The sequence below is a fragment of the Eleginops maclovinus genome, chromosome 2 (genome assembly GCF_036324505.1).
Source record: "Eleginops maclovinus isolate JMC-PN-2008 ecotype Puerto Natales chromosome 2, JC_Emac_rtc_rv5, whole genome shotgun sequence".
NCBI classification, from domain to species: domain Eukaryota; kingdom Metazoa; phylum Chordata; class Actinopteri; order Perciformes; family Eleginopidae; genus Eleginops; species Eleginops maclovinus.
In genome coordinates, this window is record NC_086350.1 from 27,006,718 (window position 1) to 27,025,860 (window position 19,143).

The 19,143-nt window shown below is 40.9% G+C and overlaps 1 protein-coding gene and 1 pseudogene across 1 annotated transcript in view; one reads left to right on the plus strand and one right to left on the minus strand.

Annotated features, from left to right (window-relative positions):
* wwp2 (WW domain containing E3 ubiquitin protein ligase 2) overlaps positions 1-8,350 on the minus strand; it is a 63,944-nt gene extending 55,594 nt beyond the window's left edge. The window contains 2 exon segments of the mRNA XM_063899934.1: positions 6,800-6,881; positions 8,273-8,350. Coding sequence (XP_063756004.1) covers positions 6,800-6,869 — 70 coding nt within the window. The 5' untranslated portion in view covers positions 6,870-6,881; positions 8,273-8,350.
* Positions 8,351-14,704: 6,354 nt separating this feature from the next.
* LOC134859863 (protein NLRC3-like) lies at positions 14,705-17,996 on the plus strand (annotated as a pseudogene).
* Positions 17,997-19,143: the final 1,147 nt, after the last annotated feature.

Genomic DNA, 19,143 nt, shown 5'->3' on the forward strand with positions numbered 1-19,143 from the left:
AGAGCTGGTTGATGTGGCCAGGGAAAGAGAAGTTTGGGGCTCTCTGCTGGAGCTGTTACCTCCGCGAGCCTGACGGAAAAGCGGGAGAAGATGGATGGATGGACTGTCTTAAACTCAAATACACAGTCGGCACTAACTCCACAACTGCCACTCTTGCCTGGTGCACCACACATTGTCGTACCCCTGGCAACATATATTGGAACAAGTGGAACCTCTGCACGGCCCTGTAACCTGCTGTATATGAACGAGTCTCTAGGGCAACGTTAGCTCACCTTGTCATTGGTGTGTTAACGGGGATTTGGCTGAAAAGCTTTCTAAAAGACGGCGATTCCACATTTGATGGAGGCTCACACCTTCAACACTCTGCCACGAGTCTCTGAACTTCTCGGTGTTCAAGCAGCAGACCCAGAGAACGTTACCTTCTGTTGCTTTGGCCTGCGCGCACTCCTGTCTTTTTTCTTTTCTTTTATCCGAGCCTGCAGCTCTGCATTGTGAATCTGTTTTTGCAGCCCTCTTAACCAATAGTAAACAGGCTTACTGAGTTACTATCTTACCGGCACAATTATTTATCTGCCGTCGGAATGTCTTGCGTTGTTGTGAATACTTAGAAACAAAACACCACCTCATTTCGGGTTAAAATGTGTTGTAACCCCTTCATGTAATATTTTGTGCAGCCTCCTTCAGGAGTACAGCTCTGAGTCTCCTTCTCTAATGCCTGATGAGGTTGGTGGACACATGGCACGGGATCTGAGATCATTCTTCCATACAGAATGTCTCCAGATCCTTCAGATTCCGAGGTTGACGCTTGTGGCAGACATTCCGTTGTCCGGTAATTACCGGACATTGGCCGGGAAAAAAAATAAATGTCCGAGAAAATGAAATCTCACCGGTCAAAGTGTCCGTTTGAAATTGACTAATAATCCCTCTATCTAACTCAATTTGATTTTCAGAATAATACTACCATTTAGGCTAAGTCTAATGTAGTAACACAGTAGCCTATTAGAATAAAATAATTTAACCTAACAGGCCTACAAATACATCGGAATGCCATTGCCCTGCGACGAGATGCCCTCGCTGTGATGACAGCGCTCCGTGGCTATGGGGGATTGCAATTCGCCACAGCCTGTGAAGTCCTCATTCGGGATTTCATCGAAATCTATCCAGAGTGGGCCAAGCTCGCCAAAATAGCCTGTGTGATCCCAGTCTCAAGTGTTCCCGCAGAGAGGGGTTTTTCGCTGCAGAACCGGATCAAGACCAAGCAGCGAAGTCGCCTCTCAGAGAACAAAGTTACGCGCCTTATGCGCATCGCAAGTTGTGGAGAGACATTACAAACTTTCGATTTCATGTCGGCAGCTGCCAATTTCAACACTGCCAAAAACCGTAAAAAGTAGTGTAATTATAGGCTACGAGGCAGTGTAGGCCTATGAATAATTTGATGGCCTCATGCCTATTAATTTAAAATGTTACTTAAACCGCACCATATCAGGTGCACGTCAAGACCGTTGATATAACTTACGTGTAGCCTATTGTTGGGCTGTTAAGAGTCTTAATTGTATGTGGGTAAGGGGGATTAGTTTATTAAACTAAATAGAAATATTTGTATTTATTTTTTATTTGTTTGATATATATGGAAGGATGATTGGTTCATCAGATACGTCTCTTAAAATTAACTCGGGCACCTCGTGCAAATAACGCACGGGGTCGTTTGCGCAATAAGTGTTCACGTAATTATTTGAAAGTAAGGCCAATAAATGTGTTAAATTATTTTTGTGTGTCAAATTGTCATTTTGTAAGCTACTAGTCTACTTCAAATGTTTCTACACTAGCCTAATTAGGAACGATGGAATATTTGACCGTGGTGTTATCAAAATGTCCGGAAGTTCTAACGGAAACCCTGGCTTGTGGACTCTCCTCTTCAGCTCCTCCCACACATTTTCAATGGGATTTAGGTCAGGGGACTGTGATGGCCATGGCAAAGTCTTTATTCTGTGGTCAGTAAACCATTTTTGAGTAGATTTTGAGGTGTGCTTCGGATTGTTGTCCTGCTGGAAGCTCCAACCATGGCCCATCTTAAGCTTCTGAGCAGAGGCTGTTAGGTTTTCATTTAATATCTGCTGGTATTTGATAGAGTCCATGATAGCATGTATCCTAACAAGATGTCCAGGGCCCTTGGAAGAAAAACACCCCCACAACATCAAAGCTCCACCACCATACTCCACAGTGGGTATGAGGTACTTTTCTGTATGGCTATCTTTCTGCCTACGCCAAACCCACCTTTGACGTTTGTTGTCAAAAAACTCTATTTTGGGCTCATCTGACCATATAACCCTGTCCCATTCAAAGTCCCAGTTACGTTTGGCAAACTGTGGAAGCTTTCTTTAGTTTGTTGATAACTGAAAGCAATGTTTTTTTTCCTGGCAACCCTCCCAAACAACTTGTGGTGATGTAGGTGGCGTCTGATGGTCGTTTTGGAGACTTTCTGACCCCAACACTCAACTGACTTCTGCAATTCTCCAGTTGTGATCCTTGGAGATACTTATGCCAGTCAAACCATCCTCCTCACGGTGTGTGGTGTCGATGTACACACACGTCCTCTTCCAGGTTGATTCTTTACCTCTCCTGTTGCTTGATGCTTCTTACTTATTGCCCTGATAGTGGAAATGGGCATTTTCAACTGTTTCGAGATTTTCTTATATCCATTTCATAATTTGTGCAGCTCAACAACTTTTTTTCGCAGATCATCGCTGTGTTCTCTGGTCTTTCCCATAGAGAGGAATGACAATGGGAATTTTGGCCTGTGTCACCTCATATTTATACCCCAGTGAAACGGGAGGTCATGGTTGACCTCTTAAAGAGTTCCTAATCAAACAGGTGAACCTAAAAATGTAAGTTATGACTCGTTATGACACTTCAGTTAGATATTAATCAAATTATTTTCTAGGGGTGCCAAAAATTGTGGCACACATGTTTTGGAGAGAAATATTTATTCAAAGTCAACATTTAATTTTATTTTAATAATTTTACTTAGATTTTAGTTCATATTTTGAATGAAATATTATGAGGAAAACAATAAAGACAGTTTTTGCATCTTGTTTTGCTTATTTTTATTAAAAGGGTGCCAATAATTCTGGAGGGCACTGTATATTACCCAAATTTCAGAATGCGTTATATTACTGCGTTACAGCAAAAAGTAATACATCACTGGCCCTGGCCGTGGCGCAACTGGCTGGGGCACCTGCACTGTACGCCGGCGACCCGGGTTCGATTCCCGACCCGTGGTCCTTTCCGGATCCCACCCCGACTCTCTCTCCCACTTTCCTGTCACTCTCCACTGTCCTATCCGATTAAAGGCAAAAAGCCCCCAAAAAATATCTTTTAAAAAAAAGTAATACACCATTACTTTCTTAACGTGTGGGAGGGAGTCACACTGTACTTTTTGGGCTGTTAATAGGAAAAGTCTTTGAGGAGACACAGACAGAAAAAACATTAATGTAACTACTTCATGCTTAAAGTTCAAAAATACATTTACTTTAGGGACAGGACACCAGTGATACTAAACTAACCAGTGTATCAGTTGTCCTTCCGACCATATTCTGAGATTAAATAAAAATAATGATGTGCCTAAAGCCAAGGCAGAAGAGCCAAAATTTGCAGTTCCTCAAATGGAATTTCAGTCTGCCTCCAAAAAAATGCATGTTAAAATGCCCAGCAGAAATAGGCATGTTCAGGGCTTGCCACAAAAAAACGGTTTTGATCTCTACAGCTGATCAACCAGCATTTTTGTATTTGCAGCGTTTGGTTCCTGCAGCTTTTAGTAAACGCTGCGCACGTTTCCTCAAATTGGTGGATGTTGTATAATTGCTGCATGTGTTGTCAAGTTGATGAAGATGTTTCTTCATCTTCATGTCTTTTGGCACATTTGTGTTTTTATCTTTGCATGATATTTTTGAAAGTGCAGCGTGTCTCTCCTGATGGAAGTGTTTTGGGCCACTGTGGCAACAGCTGCTCTTGGAGTACCAAGAAAAAAACTGGTACCACTTTAGAATAAGACTACCCTTATAAAGGGTTTACGAATAGTTTGTTATTCATTTATTAATTAGGTTGTAAACACTTTAAAAATCATTAAAAAGCTTTTATAAGGCAAGAGATAAACAGGGCAACTGTGATCGGTCGGGAGAATCAACTCAGTGAACAACAGATACCAAGGATGCTGGCTGATGAAGAAGAAGTAAGCTAGGTAGCCGATATAAGGCTATGTCATCTTGCCAAATAGTGAGCCTGTGTTGATGTATGAAAACTGTGTGGATGGGTGTGTCCTGGTAAAAGAACACGGAGAACAGACTTTCCCAGTTCAGATCTTTAATAAACGTTGTTCTTGATGTTAGCCATGTGTGGTTGGGGTCTTGATGTATTTACGCACAGCACTAGACAGCAATACAGCAAAGGAAAATGTTGAGGGAGAATGGGAGGAAAAGCACTGTCGTCTCATCCACCGTCATAAACAAAACTGAAAGTAAACATATCACCGGCACACAGGCACGGCAGCTCCGATGACGTCGTACGCATGTAACAGCTCAAATCACCGTGAGCATTAAAGAAAGACACTTATAACATCAACAAACAAATGTATCAGCTTATACTGTCAACGTGTGGGCTTTCTAACACTTTATGAATCCTTTATAAGGGTATTCTTATTGTAAAGTGGTACCGAAAAATCTTTCAAATTGATTCTGCCACAGATCACTTATAGCCGCAAACACAGATGGAGGATGATCCAACATCAGGAACTGTTATGTCGATACAACAAAAAGGTTAAAAGTTGGTTTTAAAACCTAACCCTAAAAGTTAGGTGAAAACGTTTAGCTATATCGACCTGGCGGTACTTTAAGACGATTACCTTACCAGTTTACTTAAACGAAGGCAATTGCACTACGGTGACAAGACATTTACTGACTTGACTGTTGTGCCGATTCTGGCTAAAGAGAGTTTATCAACAGCACTTGCATATCCTTCAAAATGAGCCATAACTGTGCATATCATAGTCGTGCTTTTGTAGCCAATAAGGAATGGGAACCGCTGTGCGTTCTGGCTCATCTCTTAAAGGTCCCCTATTGTGCAAAATGCACTTTTTGATGTCTTCTATACATAAATATGTGTCCCGGTGTGTGAGGAGACTCACAAAGTCTCAGAAAATACAACCCTCTCTCTTTTCCTCCTTACCCACATCTCTAAAAACGGGGGTACAAACGAGCTGATCCAGATTTGCTTCGGTTATGACGTCATAACCTAAATGTGGGCTGGCTTTACATTGAACTCCTGGCAAAGTCCCGCCCACGTGACACGTCCCAACCTACCGTCCCCTATATACAGTCGGCGAGCTGAAACCCCTCTACGACCTTCTGTGTGTCTGTGTGTTCAGCAGGATGTCAGCAGGAGGGACTTAGAGTTGTTGTTTATATAATACATATAATGTCTCTGTTCTAGTGGTAAACACTGAGAAGAGTTTCAGAAATAATGCTGGATGTGGTTTGGAACAGAATATGGCGTTTAATCACGGCAGCGTTTAGCTGAGTTTCTCCCGGTACAAAACTCTCTTCAGAGGAGAGATCATGACGCTCCAAAGGGGCGTGGCCAGCAGCAGCTCCAACGGGGCGTGGCCAGCAGCAGCTCCAAAGGGGCGTGGCCAGCAGCAGCTCCAAAGGGGCGTGGCCAGCAGCAGCTAGTTAATTTAAAGCTACAGTCACAGAATCAGCACTTCAGGAACAGGGCTGAAATAGAGGGGTATGAGGCATGCTACAATGGGGGATCTGTTTGCTATTTTGAGCAAAACACTTCATACATGTTTTGTATAGATATGGCTCTACAATATATTGTTCAAATATAGCATTATAAGAGACCTTTAAAACAACCCCTATCCCCGGTGTGATACATTGTCAATATGCCTTATTAATTTACAGCTGCTTTAATACTGAGTTAAATACTCAATAAATTCAAAGTGCAGGAGGAAGATTGTGAGTTTCCCTCCCTCCCCATTCTCTAAGTGACTGATTTCTGATGTTGTTCTAACAAAACAAAATATGAAAGGATGAAAATGAAAACCTGGATGTCATGGGTTTTTGCTGTTGTTGTTTCGCACAGGCAGATCTATTGTGTGATTTGTGTAGGCTTGTATTGGTTGAGGAAATCATTTGGGCAAAAGTCAGACACAAAAAAATTTGATCGGACTGAGCAGTTGATTAATCTGAATTATTATGTATTCCTGTGTAGCTGCATTCCTAAAGGTCAAGATCTACAGCAAATAACATTTATACGAGGAGCTTTCAACACTTCTTCACCACAAGTCAACAGCCACAAAATTATACAAATGTATATTTATCTATCTGACACGTTCTGACTCTCTAAACAGCAGTTATGTTTTTTAAAAAGAAAGTGAATACAGTCTGTAAAATGATCAGGTTGACCCATAGTTTTCAACAAGGAAGTAGCTAAAATATAAATAAAAGTCTTTAAAAGTTGGTGTGTCACACAGAGGATGTTTTCATGTTATGCTGGATGGACAGGACAGATAACATACATCCTGCTGCCTAATGTGCTGTCACTATGCCTAAAGACATGAATGAAAGAGAACTTTTGCATCCAATTTGGAAAGAATTTCTGAGATAAAACACACAGATGTTTTGGATATAACACTGCAGAATGGGCCATGCTGCTGTTCTGTCTTTGATCTGGAAGTCATGCCAGGCCATTTCTTGTATAATGTCCCAGTTAGTCATTGAGTTAACAAAAAACAGATCATTACCTTTTAAGATCAACTGAGACTTCTCAGTGGTCTGGGCACCGCCAGGTCTGCTCACGCTGGCAGCTGCCATGACCTCACAGCTCTGAAACACACACACAGCATTACAGGTTACAACATATTGCCATTTCATTGCAAAATGTCAAAACAACAGAGTTAAACGTACAGGTATATTGAGCAGCCTGATAAAAGGATTTCCAATAAAGACAGGACAGTTACTAAAGATTGAATTAGTAACCTAATTTGAGTATCAGGATATAAAAGTAATTTTACCTGATTACTTTCTGTTACAGTTGGATTACCTCAAATGCATGCATACATTATAACTTACATTTAAGGTATATTTATCAGCCTGATCATAGACATTTCAATAAAATCAGGAAAGTGTTTCGCCCATTAGAGTGCCAAGGCTTTCCTCAGACCCTGACAGCATCACCTTGAGCAAAGTCAGGGATGGAGCCTGCTTGGTTGAATGCAAAGAGCACTGCATTCAATTCAGGACAATATACAGCAAATATTTAGCGTGGAGCTTTGGTTAATGGCGGTCTTAACTGTGCAACAACAAGGGACACTAACATTAAGACGGGTTTGTGGGATCTGATCGTGTTTTCAGTCTAACGTTACTTGCTGCCCCACCAAGGTGACTGCTGCTGGCATCTCAGCCTGAGACCAGAGCAAACCCAGTGATGCATGGTCAGATGTGACCTGGCCATAATAAAATCAAACTATTAGGTAATGTATGATGAACTAAATGCACACCTGAGGGTTGTCTTCGGGCTGTTAAATTAGATCAAAGCAATGACAACAAAAGCGCACATCTCCCGTCAACCTTGTGAAATAAGCTTACCGGCTACGCAGCGTTAGCTAAATCCGATAGTCAGTGGATTCTGGCTAAACTTCATACAGACTGATAAGAATCGTACTCTCCCTGCTATACATTTTTCATTGTCTACGTATTTAAATACCCTTGGCTGCTGCGCACAAAACACAAACACGGAAGATGATCAAGGCAATGCTATGCATCACCATCAAGCTGGGCTTAGAAAATATTGACTTCCTGTTGTGGTTTTCAAAATACAACTCCACAGGCGATAATTCTGGATGTTAAAACTATAAAGATCACATAAGTAACCACACATTTAATTTTTATGGGGAACATTTACTTTAGGAAAATTGCATAACGTATCTCTCTTCGACCACACTATGCATGTCATCCCTCCGCTGGCATTTGTTTTGAAAGCGAAGTCTCAACACATCCGGTCTGATGTGCTTAATTCGGGCTAGCTTTACCTATAATAAGCTAACTGTTAGCGAGCGAGCTTCGTAGGGGGATTTTACAAAAGGACATGACAATAAAAGCTGTTCTAATCACCTGACATCAAGTTGAAACGCATTGGCAGTTACGTGGTTCATGTCAGAATACCTATATCCACCGAAACACTCACAATTAAGGCTTAAATTGAATCTTTCCCGTACCTTTTTCAGCTGTGTTCTGTGTTGCTGTCGCTACTGAACTTTCATTTCCGCCTCAGTGATAATATCACGTGACCCAGGGTATGTCTTTTTTATTGAACAAAGGATTGTGGGTCATAAATAATTGTAAACATCATCACCTAATATTGTCCCTTTCTATATTTCAAATCAGTTTGTTTTGCTTTACATACAGATAAAATAAAGTATACATCTAACTTAATTAAGTTATTGTTAAATACATTTTAAAGCAAGGAATGAATAGTTATCAAAACAGGAATGTAATGTATAAATCCCAAATATATTTACTATTTAACACTTTAGTTCATATTTAGGCTTTAAGTGACCACCAAAGTAATATTCAAAGAGAAACAAATACAATTACAAACCTAATGAAGCTAAGAATCTATCAACATTAGAGATGTTATACTCAATATAGAAGTCAAGTGCAATGTAAGTCCAATTTTCACTCTACAACAAGTAGAAGTATGAAGTAGCAGAAAATGGACAAACTTAGTTAAACACCACAATACTGTTCTAAAGTAAAGTATTTCAGTAAATGTATTTAGTTACCGTTCACCACTGTCTTACTGTACCCGGGCACGTAACACCCGGCCGTGACCTGATGCCCTTTGATGTAGTTTATGTGAGAATGAAAAGCTGTCTTCCATGAGTAAGCAGTAGCATATACACCAACACTGAAGCACATGAGCACACATTACAGTTTAAAAAAGCAGGAATAAAATCTGAGCTGACAGAAAATGCTCCATTTTAATACACACAGTTACAGTAAGCTCACACACACTTTTTTATGAACATATAGGTTCACCTGCTGAATTAAAAACAGAACAAATGAACCAAAGAAAGAGAAACCATGAAGCAGATTCAGGCAGTAGGCGTATAGATTCACTCTTAAAGTATTAGCCTACAGAACAGAACAGCTGACAGAGGAGAGAGAACATCTGGTCCTTTACAACAAACACTAGGTTTCAAGGTTTCAAGGTTTTATTTGTCATATGCACAGCAGATACAGCGTATATGTTGGCAATGAAAATCTTATGTCGCGTGCTCCTCCAACAACTCCACATACATGGTGCAAATAAGATAAATAAAATAGTGCAAAAACCTATTTTTTACTGAGATTGTAATAATAAAAAACCGAGAGTAACAAATGTTTGTGGCAATCCATCTAAAAGAAAGCAGCATTTTCACAAGCCGTAGTTCCTGTGTAAAATTCCAACCATAATCTTGATATCGATTCCTTAATGGTAAACACGCTCTAGTGGTTCCATCAGTAAAAGCTACTGTATATTTTGTCAGGACATAAAGTATATCTGGGAAAGGCCATTACTAGTAAACACACTGCATCAATCCTAGGGTCATGTTGGAACTATCACATAAAATAAACTTTCTAAATCCTGCAGCGGTCAGACTCTATAACCATCATGGCCCCCGGTAGACCCCCCACATATTACAACACTGACTACAACACCCCCTGTTGTGTAAACAACTGTGCAATACATATCTGGCTGCTATACTTTTATTTTTGTGTATTTTGCAATTGTGTGATTCTATACATTTTTGTAGTATCTTGGTGTAACATTATGCTGTCTTTGGCTCTTTCTGCTGTAACAATGCAAATGTCCCCTCTGTGGGACTGTTAAAGGTATCCTGATTCTGATTCTATATGACCTGGGGGACAGCATGACCAGGGGGAAATTAAAATCAGTCTCACCTTTTCCTATAATGACAAACATTGCAGAAAGAAGTTCAGATATCTGGTTATTTCATGACAGGTCAGTGGCTGCTTTTACATTTGCTGCCCAGCCCAAGCAGAGAAGCTAGCTACAACTCTATGATTGAAAAGGTTGTAGAAAGCATTTTTTTTATGGCAAAAGCATAAAATCTGATAAACTGACTCAAGTGATGTCCCCCTTTTTTCTAACATTACTCCACTAATGCATGTGCAAAGTTCCTGTTTGTGTCTGTGTGCATGTGTATTCCAGGCCTTATGAGTGAAATGTAAAAATAACACCAGATTGGAAATGGATTTTCCCCTCTGGGATTAATAAAATATGTATTAATGTTATTGCTGCTGCTCATCTCTGCTGCAGCTTAGTGGATGGAGGCTACATGAGCTGCTACTGCCATAACCATAATATCATAACCACAGACATGACATATAATAACCATAGACAGTATATACAAAGATCATAACACCTCTGAATCTCTGATTGAACAGTTGGTGCTCTAGTTGCATTGTGGGTAATGTAGGCACCATGTTTTGACAAAAAAAAAGAAGAATGTTTGAAATAATTTCAGGGATGTAACTGGTTGTGATGTATCCATGTTCATCTCTTGAACATGATATAATTAATCTGACGATTTCACAAGAGTTCAACTTTTAGTTGGTGGAGTACACCTATAATAAATATTGATCATATGTACATTTGGCTAATGTTATTTTTGCTAATTTCGAAAAGAGCCTTTTCCCAGTATGAGAGGCATGTCCAAAGTCTGTACAGGGGGCCAATCACAGGCGTAGTCAGAAGTTGTATGGCACACAGCTTCTGTCGTATAATGTATTTATGGATGCCAGCACTGTCAGAAAACATAACTCCTACCTTTTTTAATGTATTTTCTCTTGTCAACTCATGGTGGCAGCATAACTCTGTAACTCTGTCTGGCTGTGTCAACCTTAAAGGTGTAATCTAGGCCTAACCTTGCTCTGATCCCTTTGCTCTTATTTCTGCCATGGCGACCGTATCTAAGAAGAGGAAAGTTGATGGCTGTTTTAAGATGAGATGGGAATTGAAATAGTTTTTCACCGAAAATCGAAACAAGGAGGAATTAAATGTAAAGAGACTGTTACGTTTCTACAAGGTTTTGGTTTTCTGTTGTGTTTGTTCCTTTTACCCCCCTCACTACTCTGTTTCTCTGCCTCTGCAGGGCTGATGTGTGACAGGGAACATTACAGAGACACGATCAGGCAAAACATGCTAATGCATTTCACAGGCTAGTGACCGGAAGCAACTTCAAGCTGCAGAAAATTCAGAATTTAGAACGATGCAAATATAAAAACTCAAAAGTGCAAAAACACATGCATAAAGAAAAAACATCTTTGCTAACTTTAACTTTATAATCCCCAAACGTCACCAAGAGCTCCGCTCCCAGCAGCGTCAATTTTAAGTGTCTGCTGGTTTCCGTTGTGTTTTGAGCTTGGTTTTGTTTCGGCAGCACCTTTAGTGAAAGTTGCTGAATGTTTTCTAAATGCTGCATGTGTGGTCGAGTTGGTGAAAATGTTTCTTCATTCACATGTCATGGCGTTGTAGCACTTTTGCACCTGTCAGCCACCAGGGATTTGGGTATCAAGAGTCCTAGCAACCCACGTACTTTAAATAAGACAACACTATGTTTCTTTGATGGTTGGCCAAGTCAGAAAACATGTGGTTATAACACACCTTCATGCAGGCTTATTGCAATATATATACACCGCTCACTATCTGAGAATCTCCACCCACGGCTTGAGAACTACCTTTTCAAGGGTGTCAGACTTCTCTCTCAAGCCAATCAGAGCGGATTTTCATTGCAATAACTACACTGTAGCTAATGTGCATCTGACAATAAAAACCTCTTGAATCTTGGCCTGGGCTTTTCTTCTGGTGGGGGGGCTTCAAGAGATGGCTATAAGATGGTGCCTTTCAGACCGAGGGTGAATATATGTATATATGTAAACACTCTGACAACAACAAAAGGTTATTGAAACAAGGATCAAGTAACCTGAAAATAGGAATAACATTACCCAAATCTATATTTAAAGTTGCTTATCCACAGAGGTTAGACTGGTTGGACCGCCTAGTGACTCCTCGACTCTGATGGTGTGACGGCTTCATCAGATCAGATGTACATCGACACCAGGATGGATGAGGAACAATGAGCAGCTTCTTTTCTCCAAATGTTTCCTAAAATGTTGAAGGTGTAAATATTCTAAAGGTGACCTTGAGTTCAGTAGGTGAGAGTCCTGTAATTTGTATCATAGGTAAACCTCAACTATGAGAGACAGAATGAGATTTTAAAAATCCAGAAAATCGCATTGTCTGATTTTTAAAGAATTTAATTTGAAATGATTGTGGAAAATAAGTATTTGGTCAATAACAAAAGTTCATCTCAATACTTTGTTATATACCCTTTGTTGGCAATGACAGAGGTCAAACGTTTTCTGTAAGTCTTCACCAGGTTTTCACACACTGTTGCTGGTATTTTGGCCCATTCCTCCATGCAGATCTCCTCTAAAGCAGTGATGTTTTGGGGCTGTCGCTGGGCAACACAGACTTTCAACTCCCTCCAAAGATTTTCTATGGGGTTGAGATCTGGAGACTGGCTAGGCCACTCCAGGACCTTGAAATGCTTCTTACGAAGCCACTCCTTCGTTGCCCTGGCGGTGTGTTTGGGATCATTGTCATGCTGAAAGACCCAGCCACGCTTCATCTTCAGTGCCCTTGCTGATGGAAGGAGGTTTTCACTCAAAATCTCACGATACATGGCCCCATTCATTCTTTCCTTTATACGGATCAGTCGTCCTGGTCCCTTTGCAGAAAAGCAGCCCCAAAGCACGATGTTTCCACCCCCATGCTTCACAGTAGGTATGGTGTTCTTTGGATGCAACTCTGCATTCTTTCTCCTCCAAACACGACGAGTTGAGTTTTTACCAAAAAGTTCTATTTTGGTTTCATCTGACCATATGACATTCTCCCAATCCTCTTCTGGATCATCCAAATGCCCTCTAGCAAACTTCAGACGGGCCTGGACATGTACTGGCTTAAGCAGGGGTACACGTCTGGAACTGCAGGATTTAAGTCCCTGGCGGCGTAGTGTGTTACTGATGGTAGCCTCTGTTACTTTGGTCCCAGCTCTCTGCAGGTCATTCACTAGGTCCCCCCGTGTGGTTCTGGGATTTTTACTCACCGTTCTTGTGATCATTTTGACCCCATTGGGTGAGATCTTGCGTGGAGCCCCAGATCGAGGGAGATTAGCAGTGGTCTTGTATGTCTTCCATTTTCTAATAATTGCTCCCACAGTTGATTTCTTCACACCAAGCTGCTTACCTATTGCAGATTCAGTTTTCCCAGCCTGGTGCAGGTCTACAATTTTGTCTCTGGTCTCCTTTGACAGCTCTTTGGTCTTGGCCATAGTGGAGTTTGGAGTATGACTGTTTGAGGTTGTGGACAGGTGTCTTTTATACTGATAACGAGTTCAAAAAGGTGCCATTAATACAGGTAACGAGTGGAGGACAGAGGAGCCTCTTAAAGAAGAAGTTACAGGTCTGTGAGAGCCAGAAATCTTGCTTGTTTGTAGGTGACCAAATACTTATTTTAACGAGGAATTTACCAATTAATTCTTTAAAAATCCTACAATGTGATTTCCTGGATTTTCTTTTCTCATTTTGTCTCTCATAGTTGAGGTGTACCTATGATAAAAATTACAGGCCTCTCTCATCTTTTTAAATGGGAGAACTTGCACAATTGGTGGCTGACTAAATACTTTTTTGCCCCACTGTATGTTCTATATGTTTTATACGTTAAAAAGATATAACACATATAGAACCGTCAGGTTTTCTGGAACTGTTTAATCATACCCAAAGATTAAACATGACCCACGCTGAGGAGATTTTTTGTTGTTAGGGTCCACAAGGAGACCTGAGGAAAAGAGAATGTTCATACTTCTGAGAGCAAATTCAAAATCTGCCTTTTTAATTGTTTTTTAAACCAACTGTGTTTATATTTATTTTAGTCCCAATTTCTTGTTGTGTTATTCAGTCCTTTGCTGATTGTTGGTATAAAGGTGTTTTAATAAACATGATGATTTCCTGGGAAGGCTGGGTTTTCTTTTTGGTTTGTGAAGCACTTCCTTTTGCACATGAAAAGTTCTTTATTAATACAGTTTGATTATTTGATTGACTGATTGAATAAGGCTGTTTTTAATCTCCAGTCCCTTGCAGGTTGATAACAGTAAACTAAAATACATACGAGCAGATGAGCACAGAAAAGAACACATAAGCACAATAAAAGCACCTAAACACATTTAAAGCACAATAAAATGCATATTAATACAAACACATTAACACGCAACAGACACAAAGAATTTGACTTTTTATCCATCATTTTTAAGACCCTGCTTTTAAAATGTCTAAGCAGATGTTAATGTGGTGTTCTTGTTTGTTTCCTGCTGCTAAGACAATACTTGGTGTGTGAAATAATTACGGCATTGATGCAGAACTGAGCCTTGACTGGTGACGTCTTAGAGAGAGAAATGAGAACTAATTTCTCCTGTGATGAAAAAACCTTGTTCTTGTTCTATCCCTCAGCAGGTGTGCTATGAATTCAGGTGAGGATAAAGAGGACGGAGTCCCTCCCTCTAAAACCCCTCTGTGTGGAGAACATGACAGCAAGACCCCAGCTCAAAGGTGAGATGACCACCTTTAAATGCTTTGACAAACCAAACAGATTTCACAGAACTAGAGTCGACTAAGTTGACTGTTGTGTCACTTCACGTCACCAATGTCTTGGCCAGAAAGTCACATTTAAACACTCGCAGAGACATCAGTTTCCTTAAGGTAACTGAAGTCAGCTCAGAGATGGGTCCAAATTTAAGGCAGATAAACGGCCTGGTGTGTCAGGGCCTTAACTGTCCGTGATTCCTATATATCAGACACGGGTGCCACTTTGTTAGAGAGTGGTATAGGGACACTTTTTCCAGGTTTAAAAAACACTACTGCATTAAGCCCCCCCTGCAAACAATATACGTACTGTGTATACTATTGATTGAAATACTTTTTTGGACAACTAGTGCAGTAACCATGCTACACTGCTGCAAAGCGGGAGCAACCATTGCTTTACTATTGTCTATTAAATTATATCTAATATAAAACGTGTCCCAGGTCCAAACTGCACTGGGTTACCAGAGGTACACCCAGAAAGTGAGAACAGTCCTCCAGATTGTACATGTTGTCTAGAGGAAATAAACAAAGTGTAATTCCTTGTACACGGTATTTTCAGAACATTTTTAACAAATGATCCTAATGCGAAGTGGTGGGGACAAAATTGCCCATTTCCAAAAGTGGTGGGGACCCCAGCGTCCCCTGTTTAAATGATGGCTATGATGTCAGAGCTCAGTACTTAAATCCCTCTGCCATAATTATTCACAGTCAAAACTGTGTGTGTGTGCGTGTGTGTGTGTGTGTGTGTGTGTGTGTGTGTGTGTGTGTGTGTGTGTGTGTGTGTGTGTGTGTGTGTGTGTGTGTGTGTGTGTGTGTGTGTGTGTGTGTGTGTGTGTTCGCATTACAGCTCAAAGCAGCAGCAGACAACAGACTCTTCTGACCCTGGACCTGATTCCAGCTTCATGTCCATGAAGAGTACCCGGTCCATGACTCCACCACCTTATTTTAAAGACACATGTTTGTAAGTCAACAGGATATGTCATTGTATAGTTCACAATACAGTGACATATGGGCTGAGTCATTTAATGTGCTAAAATAATTTCTTCATCTCCACAGAGTTCAGCAGCAGAGCTCAAAGGGGATGAGGTCAATATTGAACATGAGCTCATACAGATTGAAACAGCATCCAGGAAACCAGACAGACCAGGAACGACCATCAGACAAGAAGACTTCTATAAAGTCTCACCTGGAAGAGATGCACCAATCAGAGCAGTGCTGACAAAGGGAGTGGCTGGCATTGGGAAAACAGTCTTAACTCAGAAGTTCACTCTGGACTGGGCTGAAGGCAAAGCTAACCAGGACATCCAGTTCACATTCCCATTCACCTTCAGAGCGTTGAGTGTGCTGAGAGAGAAAAAGTACAGCTTGATGGAACTTGTTCATAATTTCTTCACTGAAACCGGAGACGTAGTAATCCGCAGCTTTGACCAGTTCCCGATTGTCTTCATCTTTGAAGGTCTGGACACCTCACTGGAGGTGCTGCTGACCAACTTCATCAGGGGGAAGCTGCTTCCCTTCTGCTCGCCTCTGGATAACTTCACAACCTGCAGCAACCAATCAGATCTAGGTTTGGGTATCGGTTGGGTTTTATCCGATACCGGTGCCTACTCGGTATTTTTGAAACGGTTCCGGTGCCGAAACGGTTCTCGAACTGATACTTAAAAAAACGAAAACGCACACACGTTGTCAAAAAACAATACCCTTTTATTTCCAGGGCCAAATTGAACACAGTATTAACTTAAATCTTTAAACAATATAAATACAAGTAACATATAGTAATAAATAAACCAATATAGAGAGTGCCAGCTGGGACTCTCTTCTATTTGTCCGACACTGGCTGCTGCCGTTGAAGGGCCTTTCGTCACGTAATTTATCAAACACAGTGCATTGATCGGTTTTTAAATAAACTCCATGCACTGTCAGATGTTTCATTAAATTAGAAGTGATACCTCCCTTGCATGCTATTGCTTAAGACATGTGTTGCATGTCGCAGAATCTGCATCCTTAGATGTGAAATGAAGCCAAACCTTGGAGCGTTTTACTCTCGGCATCTTGATTGATCCTCTCACTCAGTTCTGATCAACAAGTGTGCTGAGTAGCGGCACTGACGTCAGGTTCAACAACCTCAATTTGACGCCGGAACACCAGGGGGCAGTATAAAAAAAGAGTCTGGCACCGAAATGTTCGTTCTTATTCGGTCTCGTTACTACCGTTTATAAAAATGGCTTTTGAGCAGCTGCAGAAAGGCAACCTGATCTTCTATGAGTCCGACCTGACAGAGTGTGGCATTGATATCAGAGCAGCCTCAGTGTACTCAGGAGTGTTCACACAGGTCTTTAGAGAGGAGAGATGACTGTACCAGGACAAGGTGTTCTGCTTTGTCCATCTGAGCGTTCAGGAGTTTCTGGCTGCTCTTCATGTCCATTTGAGTTGCATCAACTCTGGTGTCAATATTCTGATAGACGGAAAAACAATCACTGGTTGGTCTGGAGCGCTCTATGAGAGTGCTGTAGAGAGAGCCTCACAGAGTCCAAACGGATACTTGGACTTGTTCCTTCGCTTTTTTCAGTGCAGACCAATCAGAATCACCTACGAGGTCTGGTTACACAAGAACAAAACAGTTTACAGACCAACAAGGAAACAGTCTAGTACATACAGAAGAGGACCAGTGATAATCTATCTCCAGAGAAAAGCATCAAAGTGTTGCACTGTCTGAGTGAACTTGGGGATCATTCTATGATGGAGGAGATCCAAAATTCCCTGAAAGAGAAACTCAGAAGTTTCTACGGAGTTCGACTTTCTCCTGCTCAGTGGTCAGCTCTTGTTTCATCTTTCTGTCATCAGGAAAATATCTTGATGTATTTGAACTGAAGAAATACTCTGCTTCAGAAAATGCTCTTCTGATGCTACTGCCAGCAATCAAAGCATCCAACAAAGCTCTGTAGGTGCACACATACCTATCCAGAACAAATTATACTATTGTATTGTTTTAAGCAACAGATCTTCATTGTTTTTATAATTCTGTGTGGCTGATTCATCTCTACGCTGAGTGTCTGCAACCTCACAAAGGGAAGCTGTGAAGCGCTGCCCTCAGTCCTTAGCTCCAAGTCCTGTAGGCTGAGAGTCCTGGACCTGAGTAACAACAGGCTGCGGGATTCAGGAGTGAATCTGTTGTCTCCTGGATTGAAGTGGCATTTTTATATGTACAAAACTGGTGGGGCACGAACAACTTAGATATATAAAGGCTTTTTGTACCTTAATACATGGAGTAAAGAGCGCTATCACAAAGCAAAACTTAACAACAACAACAACCGTGATGCCTCCAATCACAACACAGGCCAACATAAAATGGCCTGCTGTGATTTGACAGAACTCACTCACCTTTGCAGGTGCAAACACAAAATATAGCACTCATTTACAATGTCACAACAATCCATGTTCAGATTATAAACAGAATAAGAACAGAGCCGCCGAAACGACCACAATCATCATCCTCACTGTATGTGCCATCTCAGAGAGACGCGCGTCTATCAGTGTCGTGCCCCACTGAGCTCACACCCTCGGAAAAATGTGGCCGTGGCATCCGTTGGTGGGACAGAAGAGAACAGCATCCCAGTGCCGGACCTATCAGCCATAGATGACCAGGGGCTACAAAGCCAAAGCTCATGAAGTAGCTACCCTTAAATACTTTTAGGGCAATTTGTTACAGGATTTGGAAAAACACATCGATATACTCTCAGTAAACATGAATGCAGCGTAGCTCATGCAATCCCTTACGAAACAAAAGTATATTGCAATATACTAGAACTTATATTGCAATACATTAGAAAATATATTTCAATATATGACAACAATCCTCATATATTTGAAGATATATAGGAATATATGGATGGAAAACCTATTGCTATATATTGATTTATATATTTTAAAATACATTGCTGTGCAAACAAAACTGTGTTACATTATTGCATGTATGTTTATTGAAACAACGTTTTTTTTAATGAGTTAACCAAGCTCCAAATCACATTTTGCAAATCAGAGTTTGCATGACATTCATTATAATTAACATTAGCCATATGGCATTTTATACAGTACATATATGGTTATGTACTGTATAAAAAATGGCAGCAACAAATACAATTTTTTTCTTTGAGTCCACCTTTTATTCCCCTACATGACATTTCATCCTCAACATGACATTTCAATCCTCCACACTGGAACGTGGAGGTATACACGCATAAAGGTTGGCATAATGTGGTAGATCAACTAACATACACCTCCTGTTGAATTCCATCCATCCATCTTCTCCCACCTTTCCATCAGGGTCGCGGAGGTAACAGCTCCAGCAGAGAGCCCCAAACTTCTCGTTCCCTGGCCACAA